General features: G+C 49.7%; 1 protein-coding gene across 8 annotated transcripts in view; it reads right to left on the bottom strand.

The window, feature by feature from the left end:
- The window catches only part of KDM2B (lysine demethylase 2B), a 145,973-nt gene extending 134,251 nt beyond the window's left edge, over positions 1–11,722 (bottom strand). For 2 of the 8 annotated variants that reach the window (XM_021073420.1, XM_021073425.1), the window contains exons 1-4: positions 11,271–11,590; positions 10,067–10,211; positions 7,098–7,176; positions 4,472–4,518 (exon numbers count right to left, since the gene is read on the bottom strand). In XM_021073420.1, the coding sequence (XP_020929079.1) occupies positions 4,472–4,518; positions 7,098–7,176; positions 10,067–10,211; positions 11,271–11,303 (304 nt within the window). In that variant the 5' untranslated portion in view covers positions 11,304–11,590. Of the gene's footprint in view, positions 1–4,471; positions 4,519–7,097; positions 7,177–10,066; positions 10,212–10,879; positions 11,231–11,270 lie in introns of those variants that run through there. The other 6 variants (XM_021073426.1, XM_021073427.1, XM_021073422.1 and 3 more) reach the window with 6 other exon arrangements.

Raw genomic sequence — 16,602 nt, 5'->3', positions numbered from 1 at the left:
AAAATAAAAAGCTTTTAAGACATTCTATGGTGGCCAAGTGGGTTAAGGATCTGGCGTTGTCACAGCAGTGACTCGGGTCACCACTGTGGCATGGGTTCAATCCCTAGCCTGGGAACCTCCACATGCTGTGCACAGCCAAAAAAAAAAAATAGATATGCCTAAGATCATATCCTGAACTTATTACATCAACCAATGAATTCCGTTTTGCTTAGGGCAGACTGAGAGACATGTGTCACTTACGTCACTAGGACAAATGGTCCCCACTGCCAGTCTCCAAAAACTTGTGTGTATGCTCAGAGACTTAAAACAGGTATAGTAGGGGGTTCCCACTGTGGCTCAGCAGTAACGAATCTGACTCTTACCTATGAGGATGGAGGTTCAATCCCTGGCCTTGCTCAGTGGGTTAAGGACCCAGCATTGCCGTGAGGTGGTATAGGTGGCAGACACGGGCATTGCTGTGGTGGAGGCAGCTCCAATTCAACACCTAGCATGGGAACTTCCATGTGCCTAGTATGTAGCCCTAAAAGGCAAAAAAAAAAAAAAATCAGGCATAGTAAACCCCATGCCACTAAAGGCATCCTTGCAGTGTCAAAGCAGGCTCTACTTTCACAGAGCATTTTCACATCCGCCAATTCCCTTTGATCATCGCAGAAATGCAAAGAGACACTGGCTGCAAAGTTCCCACTTTCTTTGCTATCCCAGACTTTTCTAGAGCACACAAGGACGTCAGGACTATCCAATTGAATCTTCTTGCTCTCACAATGATGAGAATGAGGCTCAAGGAGGAGTTCCCATTGTGGTGCAACAGAAATGAATCCGACTAGAAACTATGAGGTTGTGGGTTCAATCCCTGGCCTCGCTCAGTGGGTTAAGGATGTGGCGTTGCCATGAGCTGTGGTGTAGGTCGCAGACACGGCTCGGATCTGGCATTGCTGTGGCTGTGGTGTAGGCCGGCAGCTACAGCTCTGATTAGATTCCTAGCCTGGGAATCTCCATATGCTATGGGTGCGGCCCTAAAAAGACAAAAAATAAAATAAAATAAAATTTTCCTCAAAAGGGCCAGAGTCAACATTATGAAGCCTGAGGTATCATCTAAAGCCCAGATTTGAGAATCTGGCTTTAATTTTGTTCAGAAAGAGAATCTCATCAGATCCACATCTCGCTGTCAGAATAATTGGGAACATTTACTGAGCACATCTAGTGCAATGCTAAGCATTAGTTTATTCTCTTTATTTATTTATTTTTTTCTCTTTTTTGGCCTACCTGTAGCATATGGAGTTTCTGGGCCAGGGATCAGATCCGAGCCACAGCTGTGACCTACGCCACAGCTGCGGCAATGCCAGATCCTTTAATCCACTGTGCCAGAGTGGGGATGGGACCTTCGTCCTGGCGCTCCAGACATACCACCAATCTTGTTGCACCACAGTGGGAACTCCATCACTGATTCTCTTTTAGGATCCTTATTTGAGGCAGATTCTGCTATCAGCTCCATTTTGCAGATGAGGAAACTGAAGCGTAAGCAGGTTAAGGAGCTTGTCCCAAATCCCTCAGTCAAGTAGCAGGGTTGAGACCCAACAACAAAGGCTGGGGCTGGGTTGAGGCACCAGAGAGATTTACCTGTGCCAAGAGTTGATTATGGGGTTCACCACCTCATCTTGTGCCTATTGCTGCCTCCTTTGTAACATTTACTTCCTTAGCACTTCTAGAATCCAGCTTTAAACCCAAACGAACAAACAAAAGCTATCTCCTGAGCATGCCCTCACCAATTAACTGAGATCCTTCTTTTTCCTTTTTTTAGTTTTATGGCTAGACCTGAGGCATACAGATTTTCCCTGCCAGAGATTCCAAGCCACAGCTGCAACCTATGCTGCAGCTTCGGCAATGCTGGATCCTTTAAACCCACTGCACCAGGCCAGGGATCAATTCCACCCCTCCGCAGACCCGAACCACTGCAGTGGGATTCTTCTTTCCGTCTTTTGTTTGTTTGTTGTTTTATAGCCACACCCTTGGCATATGGAAGTTCACAGGCTAGGGGTCGAATTGGAGCTACAGATGCCAGCCTATGCCACAGCAACACCAGATCCAAGCACATCTGTGACCTATGCCACACCTTGGCAATGCCGGAACCTTAACCCACTGAGGGAGGCCAGGGATCAAACACACATACTCATGGACGCTATGTCAGGTTCTTAACCCACTGAGCCATGCAACAGGAATGCCTACAGTCGGATTCTTAACCTACTGCACCATGGTAGGAACTCCAACTGAGATCTTTCTGTCAAGAGCACTATCTCCTCGTAGTCAGCTAATCCTCCCTTGTAAGTTAAGGCATCACTGGGTCAATAATTCAGGCTGGATCATCTGCATACCCAGTGGTCAGCTGCCTTCATCCTCCACATAGCTGTCAGACTCAGCTTTTACTGAACTTAAATCAGATCATACTACTTTCTACCCACCAGGATGGCTAGCATCGAAAAGACAGACACTGGAGTTCCCGTCATGGGTCAGCGGTTAACGAATCTGACCAGGAACCATGAGGTTTCGGGTTTGATCCCTGACCTCGCTCCGTGGGTTAAGGATTCGGCGTTGCCATGAGCTGTGATGTAGGTTGCAGACTTGGCTCAGATCCCACATTGCTGTGGCTCTGGCGTAGGCCAGCAGCAACAGCTCTGATTAGATCCCTAGCCTGGGAACCTCCATATGCCGCGGGTGTGACCCTAGCAAAGACAAAAAGACAAAAAAAAAAAAAAAAAAAAAGACAGACACTAACAAGGACGTGGAAAAATTAGAACCCTCAGACTTTGCTAATGGGAATATGTAAAAGGGCACAGCTGCTTTGCAAAACAGTCTAGCAATTCCTCAGGAGATTAAATATAGTTATCCTATGACCTAGCAATTCCCCGCCTAGGTACATACCAAGAATTGAAAATGTACGTTCACACTAAAACTTGTACATGAATAGTTATAGCAACATATTTCGTAATAACCAAGAAGTAGAAACAACCAAAACGTCCACTAATCGACTAATGGATAATCAAAACATCATCTATCCATATGAAGGGATATCATTCAGACATAGAAAGCAAGAAAGTACTAAAACATGCTGTAACACTAATGAACCTCAAATACATGATGCTCAGTGAAAGATGCCACATACAAAGGACCACATGTTACGATTCCACTTATATGGAATGTCCCGAATAGACAAGCCCAGAGAGACAAAAAACAGATTCGTGATTGCCAGGGGATGGACGGAAAGGGGAAAGCTTACATTAGGGGTAATGAAAGTATTCTGGAATTAACGGTAATGGTTACACAACATAGGGAATATATTTAAAACCACTGAATTGTACACTTTAATGTGGTTCAATGGCGAGTTTTATGGTATGTGAATTCTATCTCAATTTTTTTTTAAATGGTTTAAACTCCTCTTCCCAAGAATATTAATCAGATCACAAAGCTTCCGACTCACCACGTTTCAAAATGCCCCAGTGGTTTGCCATTGTACCAGGAGTCCAACCCAAATTCCCCACCAGAGTCTCTAAGGCCCTACATGGGCCTGGCCATGCAACCTCTACCACTTCCACAATTTCCCCCTCACTCCTTCCATTCCTTCCCCACCTCCTGGCCTTAGCCCTTGTTCATCCCTCAATCTGGAATGTTCTTTCCCACAGCCAGCTTCTCATCTGTTCATGGTCCTTATCACCTCCACCTAGAGGCCCTCCCTGATGACCCCATCTGAAATAAAACACAGCTCCATCAAGCTCCATCCTATTACCCGGATTTATTTCTTCAGGGATCTGGTCTGTCACGTTCATGGTTCTGAATCAGCCTACCATGCAGAAGCTCTGAATGAGCCTGAGAAACACTTCTGAAAAGAATGATGTACTGAACAACCTCCTGGAAAAATCGGAAGTGCCACCTGCTACCTGGTCAGGAGTCCAGAGCACTCAGGGATCAGCCAGGCTCTGCAGGTGTTCAAGGAGTTAATCAGCATTTGCTGGGCACCCAGTGCCAAGCCCCACCCTAGACCTGCCTGGAACCCCAAGAAAACAGGAAGAATGAGTCCCTCCCCCATAAAGTCCGAAAGTCTTTCAGGGGTCACACAGTATTCAGTGTTTACCCAGCAACCCACACAGAGACGCAAAGGCAAGAGCGAAGACTGCCTCGCTGACAGCCAAGCTGGAGGCTAGGGTCCAAATCAGCCTCATAAAACTGCACTGGCAAACACCCTCTAATACAGCTTCTCATGGCTTTGCAATCTGACTGGTTCTTCAGAATGAGACGGTTGCAACTCACACCTGCTCCTGCCTCCTCCCACGGGGACATTCTTTTCAGAGGCAGTTAAGAATCGAAATGGGCAGGTGGTATCAGGCCTCCTCTGCTCCCCACTCCTTTCAGCATCTCCAGGACACACGCACTCACATGCATGCATGCACGCACAGACACACACACACACACAGCAACTTACCCACTAGGAGTTTGACATCTCGGACTGTGAAATCAGGGTCAGGCATCCTGGAAAAAGAGAAGCAAAGACATTTGGTGAGAAGCCAGCAACAATAGGGTAAGACCCAACAATGGGGGCAGGGAAAGGCCGTTTTTCCCAAGAGAGTTCCCTCATTCCCAGGCTGAGAATCCAAAAGGAGATAACTCCAGGGGAGAGTGGTGACCCTCAAGGAAGAGGGTCACCCCCAAACCAAGGGGCAGCTTCTTCTCCTCAATAGGCAAACCAAATCCCTCCCTCTCCCTGATACTTGAATGCATAACTGTTACAGAAAAGAGGATGGGACAGCCACTGTCCACCCCACTTTTCCAGGACAAACTCAAGTGTGCTGTCAAGAATAAGTGCCAGAGTTGGGCATTCGAACACTAGCTTTCTTTAGGGTTGGTAGCTCTCTCCATGGCTCCTCTTCTAGAAAATACTCTCCCTAAGGAGTTGTATGGAGGGTGGGATGCCTTTAAGTTTAGAAGGTAAAAAAAAAATATTACGCCAATTCCAGGGATTTGGTGACACTGGCCCTTTTTTTCTTTTTCCTGTGGCCCTGTGGCATATGGAGTTTCCGGGCCAGGGATCAGATCTCAGCCACAGTCTAAAAGTTAGCCACAGCTGCGGAAATCCAGATCATTAACCCTCTGTGCAGGGCTGGGGATCCATGATCAAAGCTGCATTCTAGTGCTCCCAGATGCCAATTCTCATTGTGCCATAGCGGGAACTCCCATCATCGTTAATTAAGAGTGAACATCACCACATTCATAAGAGCCGGTGTCGGGAGTGTCTGCTGTAGCACAACGGAATCAGCAACATCTTGGGAGCACTGGGATGTGGGTTCAATCCCTGGCACAGTGGGTTAAGGATCTGGCATTGCCACAGCTGTAGCTTAGGTCAAGACTACTGTTGGGTTGGAGTTCCCGTCGTGGCTCAGTGGTTAACGAATCCAACTAGGAACCATGAGGTTGCGGGTTTGATCTCTGGCCTTGCTCAGTGGGTGACGGATCCGGCGTTGCCGTGAGCTGTGGTGTAGGTCGCAGACGCGGCTCGGATCCCGTGCTGCTGTGGCTCTGGTATAGGCCAGTGGCTACAGTTCCGATTAGACCCCTAGCCTGGGAACCTCCATATGCCGCAGAAGTGGCCCTAGAAAAGGCAAAAGACCAAAAAAAAAAAAAAAAAAAAAAAAAAAAAAAAAAAAAAAAAAACGCACTACTGCTGGAATCTGATCCCTGGCCCAGGAACTCCCTATGCCGAGGGACAGCCAAAAAGGAAAAAAGGGGGAAAAAAGAAAGAAAAAAAAATTAACAATGGAGTTCCTGTTGCGGCTCAGTGGTAATGAACCCAACTAGTATTCATGAGGACATGGGTTCCATCCCTGGCCTCGCTCAGTGGGTTAAGGATCCAGCCATGAGCTCTGGTGGAGGCCAGCAGCTGCCACTCAGATTCAACCTGGGGTGCGGCCCTAAAAACACACACAAAAAATTAACGATGCCAAAAGTTTAATTTCTATTCATAGGAATAAGCCTGGCAGTAGATACTGGGGAGGGAGGCAGGCTATGAAGACACCCTCAGCCTTCTCCCCACCCCTGCCCGAGGGGTGGAAACCTGTTCTTCCAGCCAGCTTCCCTGGCCCCCCACCCCCCCCACCCCAAGCTCTGACAGATCTCTGAGAGAATGTAAACCAAACAAGACAGTAGGAAGGCAGGTGCTGGGGCAAGAACAGAAAGGGAAGACAGGGGCCAAGCATCCTGGGAAATGCACCCTCCACAGAAAAGGACAGGTTTCCCACCCAACCCGGAGTCTGAGTAGAAAATGTGTATCTAGGTATCTTGCCTCTGGGCCTAGAGGCTGGCCAACCCCTTCACCGCTCAGAGCCTGCCTGTTTCCTGAATTGGAGGGAGGGCACAGACCTCTTTAGGAAGTTGCTGCATGTAACGGCGGTGGGTTAGGGGAAAAAGCCCACACCGGTGTTTTGTTTTTTTTTTGTTTTTTAATTCTTTTTCTTTTTTGGCCACTCCACAGCATACAGTGGCATTTGGCATTCCTGGGCCAGGGATCAGATCCGAGCTGCAGTTGGGACCTAAGTCGCACTGTTTTTTTTGGTTTGTTTTTGTCTTTTTAGGGCTGCACCAGCAGCATATGGAAGTTCCCAGGCTAGGGGTCAAATTGGAGCTACAGCTGCCAGCCACAGCTACAACCACAGCCACAGCCACAGCAATGTCAGATCCAAGCCACACCTGTGACCTACACCACAGCTCCCAGCAACACTGGATCCTTAACCCACTGAGTGAGGCCAGAGATCGAACACATGTCCTCATGGATGCTAGTCAGGTTTGTTACTGCTGAGCCATGATGGGAACACCTAAGCCACATTGTTTAAGCACACTGTGTCATCACTGCCCAAATTCTCTGAAAATCACAACCCATCTTTGGAGAGTTTTTCCCCTTCATCAGGCCTTGAACAAGGAGATACTATCCCTAAATAATGAAGAAAGATCCTTCTCAGTGATGACAGGAGGGGGGAAAGGGTGGAAGAAATCCACCCCAAGATACAAACTGTGTTAGGGAAGGAGATGGGAAGAAGTGATTAGTTTCAGCAACTTACTTAATTCCAAGTCCATCCTTTTCTCGAAATATCAGGGGAACTCTGAGAGCTTCTCTCTGCACGTACTCATAGTTGAAATCTATTTGGATATTGGAATGAACATAGGATGGTTAAGTCATGAAGGAGCAGATGAACCAGGATCCATTGGTTAGGGGGAGGAAGAAAAATGAAGGGAGAAAGGAAAAGGGTTATACTTGATAACTGGCACCAGCTGCAAGGGCAGGAGCTCCAGAAAATGAGAGAAACTGGATTAGGCAAAGCCCAAGAGAAGCCATGCCAACAACCAGCTCCACTGCCTACTCAGTCTTTCCCTGCATGCCCCACGGGTCAGAACTTGTCAATGAACAGCCCAAGGCCGGGGAGGGAGATTCCTGAAAGAGCCACAGAAAGAGCGCATCACTGCAAAAGAGGGACCAACAGAGAACCACGTCCCAAGCTGAGCTCAGAGAGTAAAGGAACTGCCACCTGGGAGGCTCTGAAGCCTCTGAGAGGAAGCAGGGAGGAGGGTTCTCATTGTAGCTGAGCATCAGGGAAGATCTTATTGTAATATCCTGCGTAGTGAAGGGGAGGGGGAAAAGCCGGTTTCCCTGGAAACTGTGTATTTGGTGCCAAAATAACTAGGGAACTGGGCACAGCTTTGTTGTCTTAATAGTGAAATTCTGCTGCAGCCATCACAACACTTGCTTCAGCTGGTTCACCGAAAGGGCTGCTCCCCAGGTGAAAGCTTTGTGAAGGGGGCAGAGTGAAGCCTAAAGAAAATTCACAGAGCAGTTTTCCATCTAGATGACGCTTGTAGATCCGCAGCATCCTTATCAAAAGTCTGTTTCTATCCTCCTCGATTTATAAGAGTAGGGGATCTGACCCAACCATATCCACAAATATGGAGGTGGGAAGGTGGAAATAAATCCTCACTTCCCCAAATCCTCAGGTACCTGAAGCAATTCACAAGGGCACCAGCCCTCCCTGGCCAGTCACAAGGGAGAGAGATGAGATACCACCCCTCAAACCCCTGCCCCATGGAAACAGTTCACCGGGGTAGCTTGAGGGGGGGGGGGGGAGGCCAAGGAAACTCCACTCAAAGGAGAGAGAGAGAACAAAACCGGAGCTGGGGAAAGCCCTGACCTTAGCAGCCCAGATCCCCAGGGGCTCCCAGTGAATGGGGATTCCTAAGGATTTAAAGGCAGAGAAGTTTAAGAAGCTTCTATTTTAAATCCAGGCTAAGGGCTCCTTCTGTTTCTCAGCTCCTCCCTCGAGTTTTGGGACAAGATCTGAATGAACAACCAAAAAAGCCCTGGAGCCCTCTCCTTTGAAAGGAACCGGGACAGCGGACTTAAGGCATCTCCCTTGCTGGAAACCTTCTCCCCTTCCACACACACACACACACACACACACATACACACACAGTCCACCCCCAGCGTTAGCTTCAACTTCCTCAAATGAGCCTGAGAAAACACTCAGATCCTGGGCAGAGAATTCCTCACCAACAACCAGGAAGAGTTGCATACTGTTTTATCCTACAATCTGCCAAATGACTCAATAAAAATGGGAAGAAAGGAGAGGAATTAAAATCCCATTTGTGCAAAGGAAACTTAAAGGTAGTTGAGACTAGACCCCTGGACTGTCTGCCTCCACAGGCAAGACTCTTAAGACCTGGAGGCTGGAAGACATTTCTTCTTCCCTCCCCCACCACGACCCCTAAACACAGAAGCCTGGCGCTCCAGGAAGCAATGGGCACAAAAGAGAAACTTCAAAAATGCAAAGCCAGGAAGGTCTCTTCTAGGGTCTAACCCCACAGCCCCAGCCAATCATCCGGAACCTGGAGGAGGGAAGTGCTTCCCCAGTTATCAGCTCAATGAAGGATGAAAGGGTTTTCCAAGGGGAGAGGGGGATAAACAAAATAGAAACAGAGCAATATGAAGGAAACCCAAATATCTGAGGGAGAAAAAAATGAACTCACAAACACCAGGAGAGCACAGGGAGATGCCTATGTAGGCAGGGGCAAACCCAAAGCCCCAACTCCACAGGCAGCCGGAGGCCTTGCAGGCCTACAAACCAAAGCAGAGCACCACCTCCAGGTCTGGAAGACACCCCCAGACATCTTGCTAGTACCAGGGTCAGGGAGAAAGTCAGGCCCTGAAAGGTCTCAGGCTGGAATGACATCCCCCAAATCCAGAGGCTTCTTAGACTTCTGCTCTAAACTGTCAGGGCCCACAAGGAGGACAGAGCTCTCAAGGCCTCAGGCCTGGGAAGAGACCTTGTTTCCCAAGTGTTCACCTCCAAATACCAGGGGACGCCTGAAGTCTGAGGGGGGCCAACCCTCTTACAGCCCCCACTTCAAACCGTCAGGATTGCAGGGCTAAAGGCTTCAGGTTTAAGTGGAAGCTCCAGCCAACTTTGAGCTCACCCGCCCTGCTCCCAGGGCTCACGAAGCGATGGGGACCTGCAGACCCCATCTGCAGAAGGCGGTACTCAATAACCCGGGGCGTCCCCAGCGCCAGGTCCTAACTTCAGGGTCCGAAATGGTACCGGGTTTGGGAGGCTTCAGTCCCTGTGGGGGCCCTCACCCCAATGCCCTTGGGGTGCCCCAGACCCGCTCCAGCCAGGCGGCCGCATCTCGTGCAGCGCAAGGAGCTGGGCCGGCTCCAGGAGGGGTAGAACGCTGCGCACCCGCCCTCCCTCGGTCCGCCAGTCTGTCCCCAGGTCCCTCGGTCCGCCGGCCCCTTGGCTCTGCCCACCCTAGGGCTGGTGGTGGGCGCGGGCCGGGCCTAGGCCCACGCCCGGCCCCCGTTCCCGCCTGCCCTCCTCCCTCGCCACCCCACCCCACCCCCCCAGTGCTCGGCCTCGTTTCGTCACCGGATCCCCTGGAATGGGGGACGCGGGCGCGAAATACGAACCCAGCCACCGGCAGCTCCCTCCCCACGTGCGCTCGGACCGCAGCGCGGAGGAGGGCCCAAGGAGGGGCGCCTCACCTTTGCCCTCCATGGCGTGCACGAAGTCCCCCTGGTACAGCTGGCTGCGCAGCTTCTCCTCCAGGCTGAAGCCGCGGACGCTGACGATCTCCTCCACGTCCGATAAGTCCTCGTTCTCGTCGTATCTCTGGCGGTCAATCGGGCGCTGCAGGGACCCAAACCAAAGAGCCCAGGACATTATTGGGGGAACTGGGGGTCGCCTTTCATCCTGGGCCCAGATCGAACAGGTGCAGGAGCCGCGCGCCCCCTGCACCCCACCTTTGCGACCGGAGCAACTTTGCGCAAATGCCCAAGATGCTGAAAATCAGGATACTGAGAGGGGCCCGCACCCCCAGGGTCAGGCTGCTCCCAATACAGGGCACTTCCCCTCCTGCATCTTTGGAGGCCATGGAAGGGATATCTGGGGACTTCGCCTCCCCCCCCCCTCCCCCGAGAGGTGTTGAGTTTTGCCCACTCGGCCGAGAGCCTGGTTATGTAACCCGCGAGGGGGGCTCCGCGCACGGGCTGGCGGGGCATTTGTAGGCCCCGGGAGGAGCCGCCACAGCGCCCGGCTCGGCGCTAACAGCAGCCCTGGCGGCCGCGGCCGCAGAGCCGGGAAGCCGGAACCCGGGGCCGGCGGCATTTCTAAGACTGGAGCCGCCCCCGAGCTACCGGGGAAGCTGGAAAGCTGAAATGGAAGGACTGAGACCCCAGCCGCCCCCGCCGACCGCCCGCCAGTGCAAGAAGAAGAGGTGGGAGGAGGGGTTCCGGGCTTGGGAAGGGGAGAGGCAGACGGCCCGCCACAAAGCTCCCATCGGAGACCCCAAAACGCACCAGCAGCTGCCTCATCTCCCCACAAGCGCGCGCGCACACTCACTTCCTAAGGAGACTCCCCCACCACTCCCCGCATCCCCTGCCTCCTCCCTCCACCGCCGAGCGCCCGGCCTCGCAGCCCCCCAGAATCCGGGCGAACCCCGAGCCCGCTTAACCCCCCTCCACGCCTTCCCCCGCTACCATCTCCCCACTTAAGTGTCTGAGACTCTGAGCCTCACAAGGGACTGGAGGAGTAAGCTGCTTGCTTCCTTTTGCATGCAATTTATTATTTTTTTCCGGTCCTCTTGCAAAATATAGAAAAGGAAAGAAAAGGCAGCAAGAAACAACAACAAAAAAATAGATCTATCATATACCAGATACAGATTTGGGGAAAAAAAAAAAAGCTACACACCAATCTTCTTCCAGAGTCTTTCTCTGCCTCCATTTTTTTAGGAGAGTTCACCAATTAATTGTCAACACTCCTGCCCCCTGCATATTGGCGGAGGGGGGAAGGAGGGAAGACCAAAGAAAACAAGCCAAAAAATAAATAAATAAAGCAAGCCAGAGCCGAGATCTACAAAGTTTTGCACCAACACTTAAGCAGATCCGTTTGCAAAGTCCTAGGAAACCATTTTCAGCAGTTGTGTGGGGGGGGAGGCGTCGACGTCATAATCCCCGGAACGTAAACATTGTTGCCGATCGCGCTCGGAGCCCGCGGCCCGGCTAGTGATGGTGGGGGCACTCCTCCCGGGATGGGGGGGGCGGGGGCGGCGGCCAGAGGAGGCGTGGGGAGGGGAGGGCGCCCGGGAGGCACCGGGCGCCGTTAGCGCCCTGGCATCGCTGTTTTGTTGTTGGGTCACGAGTGCGCCTCTGCACGCAGGCGCCGCCGCCGCCCGGGAGTTGTGTGCAGAGCTGACTTTTGGAAGGGCTGAGTTGCAGGCGGCGGGCGCATCCCGGAGATGGCGGGGCAGGGAGGGAGGGAGAGAGGAGGGGGTAGGGAGGGAGGTGCAGATTTGCACGGCTGGCCTCAGCGGGAGGCGCGGAAATGCAAGCCGAGCTTGCTGGCGTGAAAGCCTCCAGGGTCTGGCACCCCCAAAAACGACCTCCCACCTCAATCCCTTCCCCCATTGCCCTTGGCCCCCACGGGTTAACCCTCTTCCTTCATTTCACCCCACCCCGTTACCTACGTGGCCGACCCAAACTGAAAGCATTTTGTGTATATATAATTTTTTTTTCTTTGCTGCCACTTTTTGGGGGGTCTTCTCCAGGCCCCCATAAGCGGACCTGCTCGATGGAGGAGGCATTTGGGGGCTCAGGAAGAAATTAGCGCAGCTCCATACCTGTACGGACTGCACAACTGTTAAACTCCAGGACTCAATGATAAGGATCCACATACACACAGGTACAGAAATACAGCCAGAGCAGAGCCTTTTCAGACCCGAGCTGACCGGAAGACATTGCCTTTCATTCATTCATTCTGCCCGCGTCTGTGGAGACCTTTACTAGGCGACAAGCCCTGGAGCAGAAGTTGGACATTTTTTAAAGGTCCCTGCGCTCGCCAAGAGGAGGAAATAGATGCTCAGGAGTGAACTACCGAGAGAATCGGATCTGGCGCCTCCTAACGCAGCTGGCAGACATGCGAAGGGTAAGCCCTTATTGGCTGTTTATAGGAGAAAAGTCGGTGGAAAGGTGCAAGGCGCTGGGATGGGGCATGGGGAACTTTGGGCTCCCCTTGATTAATCCTACAGCGCTGCTTGACAGAGGTATGGGCACCCTCTGGACGTATATGGAGTATCGTTAGATCTGGATATGCTTCCCTGCCCACAAACCTAGTTCGCTGGTTCGGGTTCCCCAAAACTGGAACCCTGAATGTGTTGTCCATCAAGAACAACAGTCAGGTCGACTTTGACTGTGAGAAAAGCTGGCCCTAACTTCTAGCCCAACTAGGCCCTGCTCTTGGGGGTAAGATCCGGATGAGGTGGCATGGCCCCAGGGCTACAATAAAGGAACATTTTACCTGCTCAGAGCAGGCTTTGCACGAAAAACTTCCCATACTTTAAATTTTGCTTCTATCGTGAATCCTGTGGGATAGTTGGAGCACATCATTTTGCAAATGGGAAACTGAGGCTCTGAGAAATTTTGAACCTGGATAATTGCTGTAACCCTCATATCCTCCCCATGTCAACACAGTAATCAGACAGACTTGTGGAGAGGAAGTGGCTTCCCCAACAGAGATCAGATGTGAACCGTCAGCTCAGAATTGGTCACCTTCAGAGACAGCTTACCCCTCACAATGAAGTTTTCTGTCCTGTCTTTCTGTGTGTGTGTGTGTGTGTGTGTGTGTGTGTGTGTGTGTTAACCCACCCTTTGAAGTTTGTCTTAATCCAAGTCACGAGCTGACAAACATTAAAATTTTTTCCAGGCTGATATTGCCCACCTTGGCTTAGTGGGAGTAAGGAAGGTTTTGCCTTCAGCCTGTGCCAAGAACCAGGGACCGTTTTATTTGCTTCTCACTTTCTCACCAGAACCCTTTAAGGGACACAGCCTTGTTATTCCTCATTTTGCAGATAAAGAAACAGAAAGGGAAAGCCAGTCACTCAAGATCACACAGCTTGTGAAGGAGGTTGCTGGGGCTCAAACTGGAGCCTCCTGGCTGTGCCATCACATCCTTTTTTGGATGTTGACCATCTTCGCTGCTCCAACATAATGAGATAAACATATTCAAAGGAGGATGCAGTGGGCTGGAAGGTCATGCGTTAAGGGCAGTAAAGCAAAACTGGGAAATAAAACACTAGATCTCCATTCTCCTTTCCTCCCAGAGACCCTTTTCTGTCTCCCCATGTGGTCTCATGGTGTCCCCAAAAGCTGGTGTCAGGAAAAGACCTGATGGCAGACACGTTAGTGTAAAAACTGTTAAGTCCATATATCACCCCAGTGGGGAGTTCCTGGGCTGTCAGAGTGGGAAGGGGTTGAGTAGTCACCTAATTTAATCCCCTCCCTTTACAAACCGCCAGGAAACCACAGACCAGAGAGAAGAATGGGCCAGCCGGGGGGGTTTGTTCCCCTTTGACGCCCCCAGAATGCCTACCCTGCCGCCTAGTCCTAAGTGGTCACTCCATAAATGTTGGGCCCTTGATGGATCACCTTCCCCAGCAATATTTGCATTTTCCCTTTATCAGTAATTGGCAGATGAAAGGCTTTGTCCTCCTGTTGAAAGAATTCCAGGCATTTGCTCAAAGTGGGGGGAGGAGGTTATTTTGGGCCAAAGGAGGAGGGGCCAAGACCCCTGAGCTCCTTCCTTGGGTAAATGTCCCAGAGAATGGCCGGTAGGTGAGAGAGGGGAGGGAAGTTTAAGGTGACTACTCAGGAGAGTTTGGTTGTTTTGTTTTGTTTTGTTTTCTTGCAGGAAAAAAAGACTGGGCCTGTTGTATTTGAAACATAACAATAATGACTTCCCGGACCCTCTTGCTCATTCTTAAAAAAGGCCCAGTCAGATCCTGGCTGTTTTGGCCTATTCATTCATTTCTTCATTCATCAAAGGTTGACTGAGCAGAGAAGATAGCTCCAATTGTAGACTTCCTCTGGGCTGGGCAGGGGGTGAGCCACCCGCTTCCCAGGAATTTAGGAAAGGCTGATACCCCAGAATCCAAGATTTTCCAGCTGTTAGAAACTGAAGCTGCCATATTCATGTATAATTATACTAGCTCCTGATTTTTGAGAACTTACTTTGTCTCTGAGCAAAGCCTCTCACATTTGCTCTCTCTCTGAACCTCATCAAAGTTCTATGAGGAGGGTTCTGTAATTGGCCACTTTTATAGCTCAGTCTCAAAGAGAGGTCAAGTAGGAGTTCCTGTCCTGGTGCAGCAGAAACAATCCAACTAGGAACCATGAGGTTTCGGGTTCAATCCCTGGTCTCACTCAGAGGGTTCAGGATCCTGTGTTGCCGTGAGCTGTGGTGTGGGTAGCAGACGCGGTGGCTCAGATCCCGAGTTGCTGTGGCTGTGGTGTAGGCCAGCAGCTATAGCTCTGATTAGACCCCTAGTCTGGGAATCTCCATATACCTCAGGACGGCGGCCCTAAAAATACAAAACAAACAAACAAAAAGAGAGAGGTCAAGTAACTTGCCCACCTTTTAGGGCTATGAAATAGCAAAGACAGGATTTGAACCCAGGGCTTTTAGAGCCCACAGGATTTACCACTATGCCTCCCTGCAGGGCTGTCCTTTAGAACAGGATGGTGGAACTGTTCTGTCTGTGCAATCTAGTATAAACATGCGGCTATTGAGCATTTGAAATGTGGGTCATGGGATTAAAGAAATGAATATCGAATTTCAAAGTAAATTTATTCGTCTTTTTTAAAATAGATCTATTAACATACGACACTTGTGGAGTTCCCATCATGGCGAAGCAGGAACAAATCCTACTAGGAACCATGAGGTTTCAGGTTTGATCCCTGGCCTCGCTCAGTGGGTTAAGGATCCGGCATTGCTGTGAGCTGTGGTGTAGGTCACAGACTTGGCTCGGATCTGACATTGCTGTGGCTCTGGCATAGGCAGATGGCCACAGCTCCAATTAGACCCCTAGCCTGAGAACCTCCATATGCCACAGGTGCAGCCCTAAAAGGTCAAAAGACAAAAAAATAAAATAAAAAAATAAGATAGGACACTTGTGAGAGATATATCCAGGCAGGCAAAGAAGTTCTGCCTAATTTTAAGTAAATTTAAGTTATGTAAAATATATATTATATATATGAAATAACTGTATGAATTTAAATAACCATAACATATAAATTTAAGTTTCATGGACAGTGCAAACTTGGAGTGTTTTCCAGAATTTGTCTTATGGGGAGGAGGCCAGGGACATCTGCAGAGGTCTTCTGGAAGGGGCCATCTGGTACCATGTACAAGTCTGGAATGTCAGCCCTTAAAGCACCTACTCTGAGTGCCTGCCAAGAGCATGGCACTGTAGACATCTGAAGGTGCCAACTGGATATGAAATTGTCCTGCCTGCCCGGATCTGACAAACTTCTCAAGGGCTGATAATTGGCGATGGGGCAGGAAGCCTTAGACGATGGATAACCACTTCCTGGTATATATCTTAGCCTCATACACAAAGATGTGATCCATTGTAGCCCTGTTTGCAATAGGAGAAGACTAAAAATAACCTGAAAGTTGGGGAACTGATTAAATGATTAGTGGACAATTTGTCTGCCCAATGATATGCTATCAAATCATTAAAAAATAAGATTGCTCTAGGAGTTCCCACTATGGCACAGCGGGTTAAGGATCCAGCTCTGGTTCAGATCCCTGGCCTACCCAGGAACTGCCCTATGCTACCAGTGCAGAAAAAAATAAATAAATAAGTAAATAAGATAGCTCTGTATGTACTTATGTAAAATAATTTCATGATATCCTTAAATTAAAACCAAAAAAGGTGGGGAAAAAAACCCAGGGTACAGAATACTAATACTAAATTCTGATGACCATTTATGTAAACCAAAGGGGACATATTTATATCTATATATATTTTTGAGATGCACAGAGTTTTCTTTGGAAAGAAATATAATTCTAAAATGGGAAAAGGGAAGAAAACTTTTTCTTTGGTACAGTGTGAAATTCTTACCGTATGTATGCATTAGTGCTGCCTGATTTTGAACTGTATAGTTTAATTTCATTGTATATGTTGCAGTACTTTTTGAATTTTATACCATGTAGATGTATTACCTACTCAAAAATGAATTTCATT

The sequence above is a fragment of the Sus scrofa genome, chromosome 14 (genome assembly GCF_000003025.6).
Source record: "Sus scrofa isolate TJ Tabasco breed Duroc chromosome 14, Sscrofa11.1, whole genome shotgun sequence".
Taxonomy (NCBI): Eukaryota; Metazoa; Chordata; class Mammalia; order Artiodactyla; family Suidae; genus Sus; species Sus scrofa.
This window is presented reverse-complemented; position numbering and strand designations above follow the sequence as displayed.